This window comes from Lepisma saccharinum, chromosome 11 (assembly GCF_977018435.1).
Source record: "Lepisma saccharinum chromosome 11, izLepSacc3.1, whole genome shotgun sequence".
NCBI lineage: Eukaryota > Metazoa > Arthropoda > Insecta > Zygentoma > Lepismatidae > Lepisma > Lepisma saccharinum.
In genome coordinates, this window is record NC_139239.1 from 17,441,668 (window position 1) to 17,459,441 (window position 17,774).

The 17,774-nt window shown below is 37.7% G+C and overlaps 1 protein-coding gene across 2 annotated transcripts in view; it reads left to right on the plus strand.

The window, feature by feature from the left end:
- The window catches only part of Hmgcr (HMG coenzyme A reductase), a 231,876-nt gene that overhangs the window by 165,142 nt on the left and 48,960 nt on the right, over nucleotides 1-17,774 (plus strand). For both annotated transcript variants that reach the window (XM_083130762.1, XM_083130763.1), the window contains one exon: nucleotides 10,613-10,724. In XM_083130762.1, the coding sequence (XP_082986888.1) occupies nucleotides 10,613-10,724 (112 nt within the window). The remainder of the gene's footprint in view (nucleotides 1-10,612; nucleotides 10,725-17,774) is intronic.

The window sequence follows — 17,774 nt, forward strand, 5'->3', positions numbered from 1 at the left end:
TTTTTAAAAGACCTAAAACAACGAAAATTTCCATGAAATCCAACATTCTTGCCTTTTCTAGGCCTGTTTGTGTACATAGAACATGCAAGTTTTCCAACATTTTACTCAAGAGTAAACTATAGAGTTATACGTACATGGAATAATTCCGATAGCCACGTTAAATCATGTATTTCCTAGGATTTTTTCAACTTCTATCAAAACCATTTGCTTCACAGAGAAAAGTGGCAGGGTTCTAAGAGGAGATCGAGTGCGAATCTACCGTCACACGGGATCCACATCTTCGTATTTGTTGCACGAGATATGTTTTGAATTACCAAGCTAAGTGCGCTCCATCGGCATTTGTCAAGCGAGTAATAATGGAGCTCAGTCGTTAGGACGTCTGACTACTATGCAAAAGACCCGGGGTCGATCCCCTGCGGGGGAGAACCAGGATGTTTTCCGCCTATTCAAACTGCTCCGACACCCACCCAGCATCATATGAAGCTGGTACCTTGAGAAAACTTTGTGGGATAAAGGTAGCCAGGAGCGTGGTGCTTATCACATCACCCTCACCTTTAGCCGTGATCAAGAAAGTGTGCGGCCCTAACTCCACACCCTTACACACCTTCATGGAAAAGTGCAGGGGAGCACTTTACTTTTACTTCCTCAAAAATCTGTTCCAACATATCAAACTGTCACGAAAATACGTAGACCATGTGATCTACAATTTAAAATAATAGTTTAAAAGCATAACGGAGTATTAAGTTTCGGTATATTTGGCAGATAAATGTTCTAAAACAAAGAAGCGAATTTTGGGAAACTTAATACTGACAAGTCAAAAAAAGATAATGCCAATTTTTTGGTGCCATTATATATCTGTATCTGTCACGTGAGATTGATTGATTTTAATTTTTTGGGTGCGTCGCCACTTATGGTCATTATGCACCCTTCAGTATTTACGGGGGAAATTCCATTATCTAAAATCCTTACCTTAAAATTAAAAAAAGGGGTATGGAAAATAACTTTCCCAAAAGAACTCTCACAAAGAGGCGTAAGCCATGTGACTTACAATTTGAAACAGTAGTTTAAAAACACCAGGAAGGAATAATTTCAGATATTTGCCAGAAAATGCGCTAAAATGAAAATGTGAATTTTGAGAAAAATAACACCGTATAGTAAAAAATAAAAAATAAGAAAATACACCAATTTGAAAACAAATAACAAAATATCAAGGTCCCTACCAATTAGGCATAAATAAAACATGAATATCATTTGTAATTTATTGCATTAGTAACAGTGAGTTTTAACCTAATTTTCGGCATAATCACCACCGTTGTTCTGGCATTTGTCTAGCATGGCACTAAATTTTGTATGCCCATGGTATATGTGTCGGACAGCAAAGACTGGAACTATCTCTACCGCAGTGTTGCCCTGCCAGAAACCTCTTCAGTTAAACAAAGAGATGAAAGTCGGTACATTGAAGGCCAGGGCTGTACAGGGAGTGGTCCAAGATCTCTCACCTGAAGTGATGCAAAGGGCCTGTGTGTACTCAGCTGTATGGGGTTGTGCACAGTGGATTGACCTTCCGTGAATTGTCTGCACCATCGTCTGACCATACACGACGTCCGGTCTGCACACCTCACACAATTGCTGGTGGCTCTGGGCCAAATTTTGAGTGTACATTGTAGGCTAGGCTCGGTGGGAGACTGTATGACAGCTGCAATCTTTAACCTAGAACTGTCCTAATACGGCTGCATTGCAACTGTACCAGATTACTGCTACATGCCACTTCTTCCTGTCTGCATGGGTGTGTGTCTATCTCTGACCACCAGTGCTGTGTATAGGCACCATTGGAGCTTTTTTCAGGATGCCCCTCGTATATGAACTTTCAGAAGCTTTTATTATTAGAGTGTTCCTGTTTTAATGTATGGTTAGCTAAATCAGGTACCTATGCAATGCAATTCTATAAATTCCTTGCATTAAATTTCTAATACCTACATACCTTTTTCGACAGCATTAATGGTATAACTGCATGTTGTCAGTTTCACAGTACTTCACTTGGATATACTGTACTGAAGCAGAAATCCCATTGATATTGTAAGGAAATATGACACTTTATTTTGTTCGATTCAATTGTATCACTTATATGCAAGAGTTAAGTTGTTTGCTTTACAGAGAAGAGAGCTTGATGTATTGAAAAATGAGTCCGCACTCACGGTTCTTTCAAGCACAGGGTTCCAAACCTCAGTGGAAATATCAATATATAATACCGAGAATGTATAAGGAGACTGATAAATTACAAATTGTATTTATTAATCAATCACTCTTCACTCTTATCTTTTTAAGTCGTAACTTTAAAAATAATCAAATATTTTATTTTAGACTTACTGCGTATGACAAAATTCCGCAATCCTTCCCTAGCTTGTGAATTGTAATAATTTTCCAAATTCACTATTTTGCAGTTTGAATTCAAATCATAGAGAATAGAAAAATTGAGTCAATTTCATAGAAAATAATATTGGTACTTAAAAATCCATACCTGGATCTGTATGATTTTATTATTTCCATTTGCAAAAACATCGATTTATTTTAGTTTGTAATTGTCAGGGAAAAATGTAAATTTTGTCCTGGAAAACCTGGAAAAGTCAGGGAATTTCATTTCTGCTTGTTTGTAGCCACCCTGCAATTTACAACATGATATTTAGTCACATTAATTCACTGCTTGTGTTCTGAATTTATAGACTTGTGTCTAATTGAAACTTCTTGGACTTCTAACCTCATTTAGAAATGTTCGCCCGTCTAAACTTATCCATGTCAAAGCAAGTGTTCCCAAAGGATTTTTCCGAACCCAACACATTTCCTACAGGTTCCACAAGTCAGTGCAATATTTTAAATCCAAATTGTCGATTGTGTCAAAATTCTACATAATAATTTCCTGTACTGCGTACACTGGCGTACGCAGTATTTTATTTCGGAGGAGGATGGAATTGTAAAATTGCGTTTTGGAGGGGGCATAATACACAATAAAATTTTTCATAATTACCTTTTTAAATCTTCGTTTCAAGACTTTTTCAAAGACAAACATGGGGGGTCATTTAAGGGGTTTGCATTTACCTAGTTTGTTTTTCCACAATGCTTTACTACTTTCACTTGAAAATTTTAATTTTCTCAAAATTTCGGGAGGGGTTGTAGCCTCATCAGCTCCTTTCGCGTACGTCAGGGACTGTACACACATGATATTAATCCATAATTTGAATGTTTCAGCTTTAATACTTCCCATTTTCGGTGATGTGATTACAATACCTCACCAGTAGTATACATACATAATGATAGCAAATGTCTGGGTTTCCACGTCATATTCTTGGGCAACATGTGTATCATACCTGTTTCTAGTTTGAGAAACGCTTACTTTTTAACAAGCTTAAACAATTCCTTTAAGTTGTGTCGAGTACATAACAAATAATCATGTTAGTACTGAGTTAGTATTAATTCGACACTCTGAGTGCAATTACGAACAACTGGAAATCAAAAATAGTTGTCTAGCCAGCTGGGGGCCGCGCAAGGAAATGCAACATGGCATGTTTGCTCCTCAGTTACTAGTCACGCCACGGGATTTTATTATTAGCGAGCTAATTATGTCTTTCGATCAGTGAATGTGTAATTATCAAAATTTTCATTGAGAAAACTAGTACATGAATGCAGACAGTGCTTATGCTAATTTATTAGGGAATTTCCCATAAATCGTTTTCCGTTTTAATGATATAGATGTTACGACCGAGAATGTGTGGATAACTAATCGCACCCTCTATATACCTTCATGGCACGGTTCAATGACTAAGGGACAGTGTGTCATTTTACAGGTATGCCTAAACCAATATTTGTATCCTTGGACGGTGAACTCTGGGCAGATCTATCCGTTAATCGCATACTACTTTTACAACTTATAGTTTTATACAAATCCTTTTTTTGAATTCTTCATAAATTTAATCGTTGGATTTATTACAAAAATACACTTACTGCAGCACTTGCACCCTAATGCGCTCAAAACTTGAAGTGTCTCAACAAAATGTATTCAAAGTTAGTGTTTATTAACATACAGTTCTTTTTCAAACTTTAAAAGAATCTACAGAAATCGATAATAATAAAAATGTATTATTATTTTGTCAACGCATGTTTTCAAACTGTTGACCGTTATGGTCCAGCCATGGCTGGAAATGCGAAGCAATGAAATCGCAAATATCAAGAATCATTTCGTTAGAAATTTGTTTGCACTCTCGTTCAATAGCTGCCTTCAGTTCGTCGATACTTGTCGGTTTTGTGCCGTAAACTTTAGCTTTTATGTATCCCCATAACAAGACGTACATTGGCGTGAGGTCTGGTAAGCAGGGAGAGTAGTATTCTTTTGAACCTCTTCGTCTAATCCATCGGTTTGGCACATCTTGTCAAGTACTAAGAAACCTGCACACTCCAGTTCGGATTATTTTCATTGATAACATGGACTCTTCTTGTAATGTGACTCTTCCAATGCCAGCGCTTCAAAATATGATGGAGACTGTGTTATGAAATTTCGATCTTACGACCCTCATGCCGAGTTTTTTTTTTAACTCCTGACGATACTTTACCATCAACTTTTCTTGTTTTGTGGTCTCTTCGATGTCCGCCGTCTTTCGGAACGTTTCTTGTTGACATTCTGAACTTGCCCGTCTACTTCAATTCACTTGAGTGAAGGTAAGTCTCGTACGTGGATCTGTTTGAAACTCTCTCCTTAACTACCTTGAACTTCAACTGCATTTTCAAACTTCCAGTAACACTATAAAGATAAATTTCATTGTTTCATATCTTATTCTGGATTCACGAGTTATTTCAAATTGGTTAAACCTGAAACCTTCAGCAATTTATGAGAGTTATCAGCCGGTAAAGTTAGGAGGATACATTTTTTTGCGACACTCTGTGCATAAACAAAATGTTGAACAATATTCAGGTTCAACGTCCATTTCAGGGCGAAGTGATGCCACGGGAAAGTGATGGGAAGCGTCATGCAGACATACGTGTTTTAAAACAAAGATTCGACCAGGGAAAGTGAAAACCATTGGAATGCGGAATATTGTTCGAGCACTAAGTAATACAAGGTTCTTTGGTATTGTTGCAGGAAAGGTGTGGTTGGGAGGGGAGGGGGACACATTGGTAGGCAGATGGCACAGAAGAAGGAAGGTCATATGTGGAATTTGCATTAGCTTTCACTGCAGCGGGAGGTCAAGCCATGCATCTGCCTGTCGAATGGATATGGAAACAAAACACAGGTCGCTGGAGAAGAAGGAACAACGTATGCCTCCACAATCGACAAGCAGTTTGCTGCATGGGAATTAGATCCCAAGAAAGGAAGATGATGTGCTGCTCTTCCCCATAGTTATGTCAGATGAAGGCACAGCTATTGCGCAATTGCCTTTCCTATGTGTTTGCTGTAAACCCTACAGTGGTCATTATTCATTCATTCTTATTGTGATTTTAGTAACAGTCTGCAACCTGATACCGGGAACGGGGAAAATGTATGATTTTTTTCATGGCATCATACAAGTTATGCCCATAAAGTTCACTGTGCAATATGTAACATTGAGGTTACATAAGCCGAATCGAATCCAATGACGCAACAGCCCTTTAAGAGCAAAATTGTGTTTAAGGGGTCCCGGGTTCGAATCCCGATCTGGGCATGGGTATTTTTTGTGTGTTCCTTCATCAATTTCATCATTCAATCTCATCTTCACGATTAGCCAAAAGTGGCTGAAAAGGAAGTAAAATGATCCCAATCAATCAATCAATCAAATATCCTTAGTAGCTCCCTAATTGTCCTCACGGTGCTGCACGAACACAAACGTACAGCATTATTTCTGCATTATACTGGATTTTGTTTTATTGTATTGTATGTTATACTTAATGGTATAACATTTAAAATTTCGATGTAGAGGATATTCAGTGAATATCAATAGTAATACTAAAATACGCACGAGCGACAAGTTGTCATGACGGAATCGGGACTGCACCTTATAAACATTGTACTAAATGAACCATAGTTTGATGTTGACACGTGAGTATACCCAAGCATCTATGAATATTTTATACATAATATACTTAAAAATGGCACGTTTATTTCATATAATATGATTCCAATAGTATTGCGCGATCAGGATGATTCCGACAAGGTAGTTGAAATGCATTTAATAAAGGTGTACCTACAAATATGATGACTTGTTCCTTGTGTGCCGTGGAAACATAACTATCGTGAATGCCGGTGTTTAAAGTATTTTGTATTGATTGCAATAAATTTGAGTATAAGTTAAATGCACGCCTACATGGTAAGTCTGAAGAAGCTGGAGAATTGAATTCATACCGCGTTGAACTCATTTTCCTTCGCCCCACTCTCCAAAATTGAAGCATCTTACCCCTATGCTGGTTTTGAATCGAACGCCTTCTAGGCTGAATATGAAAGTTAACCAGATCAAAATACAATCCATCACCAACAGAAACTCCCCATTCATCATACTTGTATGATTTGAAAAATAACAGTGCGTGAAGAATATTGTAACAATCGTTAAGCTACATTCAGTCTGATGCGGATGAAAGTGTTGTCGACTTTCATTCATCATATGATTTGGTAACAGTCTGCGTGAAGAATATTCTAACATTCGTTAAGCTACATTCAGTCTGACGCGGATGAAAGTGTTGTCGACTTTCAAAGAAAATTAATTGAGAGAGATCAACAGTTAAATCTCTCTTCGTTCTTGGTTAATTTGGACATTTCTTATCAAACCTTTTTTATAAACGTATGTGGCGTTTTCGACAATAGAAAATGGCAATTTTGGAAAAAGAAAAGTTTGCTTTTAAGTTTTCTCCTAAGAGGTACACAAGTATTTCGATAAGGAATTCTAGAATTCTCTTCGCAATTAAGAGAAATTGGCACACAATAAAAAAGAGAGGTGATGAAATCAAATATTGTGAAGAATTAAGGCAAGTGTATGACCGCAGACGTTACAATTTATATAAATTTCCATGGTGAACCCCTGTGACCAGGCAATAATTATAGCTTGAGCACTCCATGTGAATGTGACCCTCAGCCTCAATTTTTAAAATTATATGCAATGCTATAACTTTATCCTTCCTTGTGACTTGTAAGTGAACAATACACAATTGTCAATTGCATAAGAATTCAAGTATTATACAAAATTAAGTTACATATTGTTAGTTTATTTTAGCTTTTTAATTTACTTGTGTTTTGCATTGTGTTACCCGTGACAACATGAAACAATTAATTTCTCCTTTAACTGTTATATTTTCCCCTCAACTCCACTAGAATATTAATAGGTCGAGTACCTTCTCTCTCTCTCTGTGTGTTAAATAATTTATTTTTCATTATTTGACAATTCACAGAAATTAAAATGAATTTCTTATTAAGTGAAAAAGCAGTGTTTCGTCTGTCCCACCCGTGACACAAAATTGTTCACTTGTAGCTATAGATCTGGGAAACTGTTTTAAGGGTTATTATGTTTCATGAACAGTTTTAAGTTTCATATTTCATTACACAGAAACTGTAAGAAGAATGTTGCTTAACTATCAGTAGAATAGTCACAGTGGAATGCCCCAGATGCAAACTCCCAAGACTCCTAGCTTACATTTTCACACACTTATATTTACTTCTTGTGGTCCTTAATAGAGAAGCGAATCCTATCGACCTTGGCATTTTGAAGTTTGGCCTGTGAATGGGGTGCGAGGAAGAGATTAATGCAAGTTCTGATTGAATCTATGTTCCCACAACCAAAATATGAATAACGTCCGTTTTGAAAAGATCAAAGCCACCAACGCGTGCCATAAAATGCAAATGATAATGAGAAAGTTTGTTAAACGTTACAAATAAACCACTTACATAAACATGCAAGCGTTACGTCAGGTTTCCAGAGGGTAAATGTTACCGAACGAAAACAAAGGTCAAGTTCTTTGGTAGTAACCATTCTGTCCGGGTTTCATGATAAGGAGACCGGCAGTGTAATTTACTTCAGGAACTTGGCATTGAAACAGGCCTAATTAGGAATTTCAATCTCGTGCTGGAATTTTATTATCTCAGAAATCTGAATTTACATCTGAATTGAGGCTAGCTGTTCTCTAGCTTTCATTTCTATGAAGTTTATGAATGCTGGTGTAGCATCTTTAACAAAAGCAACCTGTGCTCACCCCAACATTTTTCTGTCTTCTTCCTCTCACCTCCTCGTAACATAAATTAACAACAGCGGCTTTTCTAAGATCGTTCAACCACCCCCTTGCCTTCTCATGTACAAAAGGCAGAACAGATGTTGATGGGGGGGCCATTGCCTAAAGTTAGACATTAGGTGGTGGTACTCGCTGTTTTTTTCATATTTAATGACGATTTATTGATTTCTCCCCCCCCCCCCTCATGATACAGTGCAATCCCTTTACATAAAGTATAGAGGATATCAGCCCAGTCAATAAAGGTTTCATGTCGGGAATAATTGAGTAAAAGCTGAATTTTGGTCAGTTGTTAGAACACTACTAGTAGTGCAAAATCCAAAAAGTCCCCGCCCCTCCTCGCGGCGCTCCCCCCCCCGCACCCCTCCGAACATCAATTTCGCAGACTCTCAGTTTTTGACATATATCTCCGTAACCAATCATCGTAGGCAGGTAATATTTTTTTAGTCTTAATCCTCATTAGATGAGCTACAAAGAGGATTTTGTTTAAATTTTCAATAATGTTGATGGTTTTGCCGTAATTTTAAAAAATAATCTTCAAAATGTAATTTTTTCCCAGTACTTTCTGAATTTTTTGCCTTGTAACTTTTGAACAAATTAAATGACAAAAAATTGTTTCGAATAAAAGTTGTAGCCTAATGTATGAGCTTTGAAACAATACCAGTTTAATTTTATATTAATGAAAGATGCGCCATAAAATGTGTCTCCAAATGGAGGACAGCACCAAAAAAAGTGTCTCTTTATCACAGTCAGGCGGTTAAGTCCGGAATCATTGACTTTTCGATAAAAGCATGAGACTTGGTAGAATCAATTGTTATATACCACTTAAGACATGTTCAGTTGAGTAGCCAATCGCCATCTGCGTGCTGATGACCGCCATCTTGAAAAGAGTCCGCCATATTGGATATTTTTGATTTGATATATCTCGGGAACGGTGGCACCTGTCAACTTATGCTCCAAATAGTGTAAACTTTCATAATATATCAATAAATCTATTTTTGAAAAATAAAGATATAGATCAACCACAAGGAAAAAAACCTTGGGACGAAAAGTCCCCGCGCAGCTTTCCCTTCCTCCCTCCACCTCGGGCCATAAGGAAGCATGGTCAACTCTCCCCCTCCCCTACTCGCGGGGGTACGGTGCACGGGAGTCGCGGGTCTGCGCAGGTTGTTTTGCTCGTGGTTCCACTATAGTGGTCTTGTAGAAAAACTCACTATAATACTTTATGTGAATAATACTCGAACCATACAATAGTATTGTATATTTGCTAACGTTGCGAAATGTTTGTTAGAAGACTTTAGATGAACTGAACCCTTTTTTGTATTTATAAATTTACCATAAATAACATTTTTAAGAGAAATTCAATTTATGTACAATCCAATTTAATTTCTGAAAGTAGAAGTAATTGAAATTCTATTAAATTGTTTTATTATTTGAAAGAAAGAAAGCATTCATTGTAATTGATGATACGAAAATACGGACATTTGTTTTACAAAAAAAGAAAATAATTAAATTACTCATTACATCCGTTCCCTTTTTGATCAGGTTTTAAATTCAAATCCTTCACATTTGGATAATATAATACAGGCATGATTTCCTGTACTGCACGTGTCGCTCGGACTGTGTCGTGTTCGGAATAGCGTGAATTTTGTCGCCTCGATTTGTTTGTAGTGCATGTGCAGTGAATGCTTTTTACTGATTGGAGGTACCCGTGTCACTTCTATCGTCATAATTGATTTATTCTTCAGCTCGTGCATGTCAACAATCAAAATTGCATAACTTTTTACACATACAGACGCACACATTCACAGTGATTAGTATACACGAAACAAGTCCAAATTATGCAACACGAATGAATCTTTAATGTGGTTTCTTGCCAACCAAAATGCTGGTAAATATTTAAGTTCTTAGTTGTTCTCTCACATTTATCGTTTTTCGCAAATACAGTATAATATTTTTCTAGACTTGTACTCTAATGCACACACCTTAAATGACACTAAAATCATGTGTATTTTTAAATATTTGACTACCATGCTAAAGGTCCCGGGTTCGATCCCCGGCCGGTTCAAATCCGGGAACTTTTCTAACGATGGTAGCGGCCCCGGCGCCCACCCAGCGTCGAATAACATGGGTACCTGGGGGAAACCCTGGGGGGTAAAGGCGGTCAGGGGCGTGATGCTGATCACATCACCCCCACTCACGACCGGATCAAGAAAGTGTTGGGCGTTACCCCCACACCCCCTATACGCCTTCATGGCGTGGTGCTATGTACAGGGGAGAACTTTTTTTACTTTTACTCTCTGCTATTTTTTCTGATATGTATAGTTTGTTATTATATACGATGAAGTTGATTTTAATTTTGAACCCTTTTTTTTTGTAGGAGTACAATGCTGCCGATGTCATTGTTATGACTCTTATACGATGCGTAGCCTTGCTGTACAGTTACCACCAGTTCCGCAGTCTTCATAAGATGGGATCGAAATACATCCTTGGTAAGTTCAAGTGTCGATTTTATAGCATGGGGGGCATGTATGTCACACGTTTATAAAATATACGATTCTATTAAATTTGATAAATGGAATAGTACTTGCCAAACAAATTGCCCTCCGATCATTAGACATTCAATTTTTATATCCTTGCTTTGAACCCTTATCCTCAAAGAAATGGAATATTTTGAAATAGCAACAGTTTTGTCACAATTTATGCACTTTTCTTTCACCAGAAGTGATGTCATTCGTGATCACATGTTCAATATTAATGAAAGAAATACAATATATTAACTCGAGTAAATACAAGGTGTATCATTTGCATCGTCGGTCTTGTGGAGGCACTGCTGTCGCATCATTAAACTTGTAGTAGCATGGTTTAATAATAATAATAATAATAATAAAGTGAAGTCTTCAAGGATTAAAGGTCTCGTCACCTTCCCTAGCTTCAGTGATTTGTTAGGGGTGCTGCGAACAAAATGTAAAAAGCACAATGAAATATATTTTTTCACCATTGATAGCTTTTAACAAGCGACTACAGTAAAGTATTTTACTATCTTGGGCCCTTCCCTTGAAACTTTTCTGGATCCGCCACTGATGTCCCCCCATGAGGCCTCTGGTACTTCAATTTTTTTCATGATTATGTCCAGAATGCTATACGCACCAGTATTTCAACTCCTGCTTCGTGATGTATGTGCGTTAGGGTTACCATGGCGTGTCCTGCTTTTTTCTTTACACTATGTTTACATGTGGAGGCATTCATGCGGAAAAAAAAATTTGCCGTTGAACATATGTCAGCACCTTTTTTTTTCTTTCTTTCGAGCAATTATAACCATGACGTTAACGCATCGTTTCCATTGCGGTTTTGATTTTGATCACTAGTGACGTAGAGAATCTCCGTTTCTGATATTACAACGATATTGTTAGCAGCCCCGTAGCTAGATATTTTTGGCACTGTAGGCAGGATAGTGATTCCCACCACCCGCAGTACCAAGCACCGACATTTTATGTGCGTCCTTCGATATTTTCCTCCTATGCCATGGTTTGAAATCGGGAACAAAGAAAAAATTAAAAACATAATAATAGATTCTTAGTTTGCATTTATGATTAAAAAAAAAAAAAAGTTATATTCAAGAATGTAACATGTCTAAGTCTAACTTCGTATAAGCGTCATAAAGCGAAAATGTTAGAGATCTCTTCGTGACGTAGTCGAACGGAGAACATCATGTACCTAGTCGAATGGTGACGTCTATTTTCATGTGGTGTCCCACAAAACGAAGTATCTAGGGGCTACTTCATCACTTGAAAATCTTCAATGGGAACAACGTCAGCGTTGCAAATGCTATGCGAGAATTAATATATCAATATTTCCCTGTGTGTAGAAAAATACAACCAGGAAAAAACTTATGTAAAAGATTAAGGTGAATATAAGAATGCTACGATTAATTAAATATATTTAACATGAATATCTTCATGAATGTCACATTAAGAAAGAAATCATATTAATGTATGTGCGTGTGTCACTTTTTGTGTGTCACGAGTGTCACATGTGTCCACTGAATTGAGCTTGCGCAATTTATTTTTCTCGTTCTCTTCGTACTTCAAAATGCATCCAAAGTTTATAAAGTTTGAGTTGCTTTTTAAGGATTTGGCGCGAGTCCAAATAGGAAGATTTATTTATCCTGGCAGTTGGTGCGGGAAACGTAAGCAGGCACACATGGTCTTAAGACATTTTGCAAGTTGTCTGCTTCGTGTTGCCTCAGATCGCTTTAGAAAAAAAAAAGGTTTGTTGAGGTTCCGGGTCAGAAGTTGATCTTAGGATTTGTTTTTTATGTTTCACCTACCCTGTTAAAGGTGACATGCTATATATTTTGTCTTTCATTCTTTATTCTGTTTAGGTTGCATGATGGAACTCTGAAGTAAGAGATTAAGAATTCTGCTAGAAAACAGAATAGTGTAGTGAAAATCGCAAGAAGAATGATGATGGTGAAGGCAAGGCACCAGAACAGTTATGGATTTCTGTTACAAACGGCAATGGATGAAAGATGCAACGTTTATTTATAAATCTAGTTAATTCATTAATCTAAATCTTGCTGCGGGCAACTTGTTTCAAGACATTTATCAAAAAGAGCGAGAGATTGGTAGCTGGCTAAGTTATTCGTTAATACCTGGTCGAAACGGAACACAATGATTCTTAATCGAAAATGTGCAAGTTCTTTATTGAATTTGTTCATTCAAGCATTTTCATTAAACCATTCTCAATCTAAGCTATACACATACAACGGACATGTTTCAAAATGACAATATACTGAAACTCGCCCTTGCTGTGAGAAAATGTAATTCGACCCTGAGATTATCCAGAAGCCAAACGTACTTTGTCATGACCAGCCAAAAAGGTGGCCGAAAAAATCATAAGAAAAATAAAACATGTGTTTTTGTTAGCCGGTGGATATACAAACAACACACCCTCCCCAACGACCATTGTTGCTTTTTTGATGCTGTCCCATCGCCACTTTGTGGGGTATGGTCGTATTTAAAGGGGATGTTTTAGGGTTCGATCCCCTCGAAACTCCTTGTTTAATGTTGAATTAATGCAAGTTCAGAAACAAATATCGGCTGTTATTTTCATATATTTATTCCAAGCTTTACAAAAACACAATGGGGAAAGAATGCTGAGAGAACCCTTACTTGAGAAAATCGAGCCAGATTTTCCAATCATTTTCATTTGGAATTCCTGAAACGTGTGCGAAACAGGTTTTATTCATTCAATCACAGCCTACCCTACTTTTGGCTATCCTTTATAAGTTTTTTCCCCTGGTTCAGATCGAAAATTCTCCTATGTCTTCCTCAAAATTACCGTTCAGTTCTTTGTATTGTTGGATGAGGTGTTGTAATTCCTCCTTTGACGAGAGTTCGTTCGAACCTGGAACCTCTGTCTTCGGTGTGCTTTGCTCTAATGCCTCCTTTTCGTATTTATAAACATAATTCTTCATGCTTTCACGCCCTTTCACTTCCACTGTGGTTGCTCATCAGCCTTCATGTGCTTGCGGCATGAACTTTCTCAATTATAATCTAGCAGTTGTGGTTACAGTGTAAGCTGCACATCATATTTACTACCATTCTGGTTTTGTGAATATAAAGGTCTGAGATGGGATTATAGTACTGGAGAAACCCTGGCGCTTGAACGTTGCGGCTCAGTTTGTAACACAACTTTCAAGTGTCAAATTAATAGTTGACACGCGTCCTATACAGTGCTGTAATTTCAAAATTTAATGAATATTGTTTTCAGAATGGTTTGTAACATTAGAACTATTAGCATATATGTGTAGGCTTTCTTTTCGTTTTGAAACTGCACATGCTTGTAAAGTTTCTGGGTATCAAATTTCGGTGTAAAATGATTATTTTATCTGTCAACACAATTATTTTTTGCTTTCACCTTCGTACTTGAGTTTTTCATGCCTCCATCCTTGATCTCGATTCGATTTCTTGTAAGCCATTGCTTGACTTTTTCTCCAAGAATTGACACAAAATGTTCTCAAGGGCAAAGTAAAGTGAGGGACAATAGGACAATGTAATGGCCTTTTCACAACACACAAGCATAGCTACTACCGTCAATATTTTATATTATCAGATATAAAAATACGAAGTGCTATTCAAACGTATGGGTGTGGAAAACATGATGCAAAGTATGTTGAAACATTTCAGTCACATAAATCAGTCAGTACTTTCATCTCGAGGATTTGCGTCTTGTCTTGCTGCGATTAAGGAACAAGCCTATTATTTATATTTTGTGTTTTGAACCGTTGTGCAGTCAGTTCGGTTTTCACCGCGTAAGTAAAGTTAACCATATCCATAATTTGTCATAGTTTTCCAACTGACCATATCATCCGAATTATTGGGTGTTTTTAGAATTCCAAAGAGACAGGGCAGGTTCATTCCTTTGTATTTTTATTTGTTGTTCATATTCTTTTGGCGTGTGTGTGTGGTATCATCATTGCGTTCCCTAAAGAAATGTCAATGTTCCCACGTAACACACGTATGCACGTTTACGTGCGGAAATTATTCACCTCTTTCCCTCTCGCCATTTGCCTTGTTATACATTACTGAATACGCTTACAATTATGTTTTACGATTACTACAAAGAAGAAACAGGTGCGTAAGAATCATAATGCTTATGTTAGAGAGTGTATATTGTTTTGGGTGTTTGTCAACTACATAACTATACCCCGCAACACAAGTACCATAACAGTTGTAACTTCCTAAATTGTAGGAAAGTATGTCGTTGGGTAATTTAATACCACCACTGTCTAGACAAGGGGAAAGGGATGAGTCTGAACTTGACCCCTCTATAATATATTTTTTGCCACTTCTTCCTTCGCCTAAAGCAAGAACCTTTCCATCCTGGATTTTCCCAGACGCACTCAAGCAGCCGCAGAGCGGCGGATAAGGGAGCTTATGCGTGTGCGTCACGCATTGTCAAGGAGTGGAGGCTTCATTCCAAAGTTTTTTTTCTTTCCTTTTTATATGTAATTGTCGCTTCCTATTCTTTGATACACTCCCAGTTTTGGACCACCTAGAACTGAAGTAAAAAATGGGTTACGAGGTTTTACAGATTGCCTTAATCTTTGTAACTATTTCCCCTCTTGTTTTCTTTTACCCTCTCAAGTTTCATAAGGAAATGACGAGTAGCGTGCGTTTGGTTTATTCCCTCCCTGTTATAATTTAATAATATATTTGTTTATTCTTGTAGTCGGTGCTCCAAGTGGAAATTCCTAGCTGGGGGATGCTTTGTCGAATTTGAGGATAGGTGGGGGAATGCTTGTATGGATAAACTTGAAGACAATACAGTAGGTGGGAGGATGCCTATGCAAATTATCCTAGCTGGGGGGACGCTCTATGAAAATTTTATTAACTGGAGAGTTGCACAAGTTTGCTGCATTTTAGCACAGACACATATTTTGAACATTGAGTTAGTAGTCTCTTATGAGCCACTGCCAAGGCCTTTCCACCTATCTGCATGCGAACTGAAACCATTGTCGAACTTTCTCCTCCATTAGTAAACTTGCTGGTGTGGTAAGCATGCACAGAGATATTGAATTTTCATTTGCGGAGACATTTCTGTAATTTTTAGGCTGATAGAGGGCAAGAAACCACTCCTCTTCACTGGTGCAAGTGTGTAGAGGAGACGCAATCTTTTAAAATAACAAAAAATGGCGTTTTGAAGCTTACTTGATTAGTGTTGCGGTCTTGAGGTCGTTTTATAAATAACAGTTGATACCTCATGTGAATTTGAACTGTGTACAGTCTGCCCTACAAGTTTTATTAGACTTTTAAGGTTTTCATTTGACTCATGTAATATATGTAGCACTAGTGCGCAACTTATAACTTCACTTTTATAGCGTCTAGTTAAAATACGTGTAGGTTCATAATTATTCACCAACCACAATATATATATACATATATATATTTCATGGAACTACCTTCTGTGTTACATATTGTATATTTAACATATTTTTTCTACCTCTATAGCCTAAGAACAACTCTGAGGACAGATGGCAATTTTTGAATACAATGTAAGCTATTCTAAAAATTAATTTGGCCCTTTTGAAGTGACATTTTTCGTTAATGGTGATCGATTTCAAGCTGAAAACAATCCTATTTTCAAAAAATCTTTGAATCTCTTTCAATCATCGACTCTTGGGAGAACGTAAAATGTATACTATATTTCTTCATCACTGACGAGAGTAGTTTCTCGTACTTAAATGTTCACAACGTAAAGAAGACTGTAAGGTACTTTTCATACTTCATCAACTGAAACTAAGGAATAATCTCTCTCACCCAGTGATCGAAGTGAGGGAACTCGGTGATGCTATCCCTCCAGTTGAAAAAATCTGCGCAAAGGACCCTACAAGCTATGATAATTTGCATAGACTTACCCCCCCCCCCATTTGCTTCATTGTGTCCATGTTGATCCATACAATAATTCCCCTACCAATTCCCAAACTCGACCAGGTATCCCCCAATTAGAAATTTTCACTTCGAGGATTTCACCTCCACAACACACGTTGTTAACCCCTTCCACTCACTAAGGGAACAGAACGTACCTTGTTCTCTGCCAACCAGAGCTCGCCGGTCCCTCTGTGAGGTCATTTTTAACACTTGGTTGCCACGTACACAGCGGAGAGGCAACCAATACACGGAGAGTAGGTATTTCACATGGCGAGAGGAGAAGAAATTGCTATCTAAGCGTTTTGATATTGTTTACGTTTGATAACAACGGCCAGCAGAAGACAGGCACTTATAGATCAGAAGGTTTATCGTGGTACCGCTCCCACCACTCGGTGGTCTGTCGTGTGCTGGATGATCTTGGCAGCGATCACGTGAGTGCTTCCACCTACTATAGAGGAGCCCAAGTTAAGAGTTCAGTATGGGTTGTTATGGGCTTTTACTTTTGAGATCCCCACCCCCATTCTGTCAGAAACAAAAGTCGTTAACATGCGAAGAGAAAATAATAAATATGCAAAAAGGAGAGGAAATGTAAGGTTTTGATGGTCTATACCTTCTATTACAATTCAGAACATTCAAAAAATGCGCTTTCCTTTCTTATGTTAAGCGCGATTTGGGGAGTCAAAAATAACAGCCGTCCGCCTGTTGCCACTCGCTGCAAACACGTGTTGGGAAGAGGGAAGGGGGTGGGAAATGGCCAGGCAAAAGTTCGTGAATAGGCTTCCGTACTTCCGTCTTGGGGCCAGGTCAAGAAATTTATTATTTGTGTGTGCACTTTCTTGTTTTGGGGAATTTTTCTCTGAAAACAGGCATATTGTATGCATAGGCGGATCTAGCGGGAATACTCCCGGTTCATTTGCTCTTCCCAAAGGATGACTAACTATTATAAAAAGTTAGATAGCATTATATTAAAAGAACATAAAATTATCGAGCAGTTCTTTTCCAGATAGTAAAGTTTGACGCAAATGCATAAATAGGGAATAGATTTATGAGATACCTAAGTAAATTTAATCCGGGACTTGTTGCTTGCAAGGCAATAACGTTAACTGA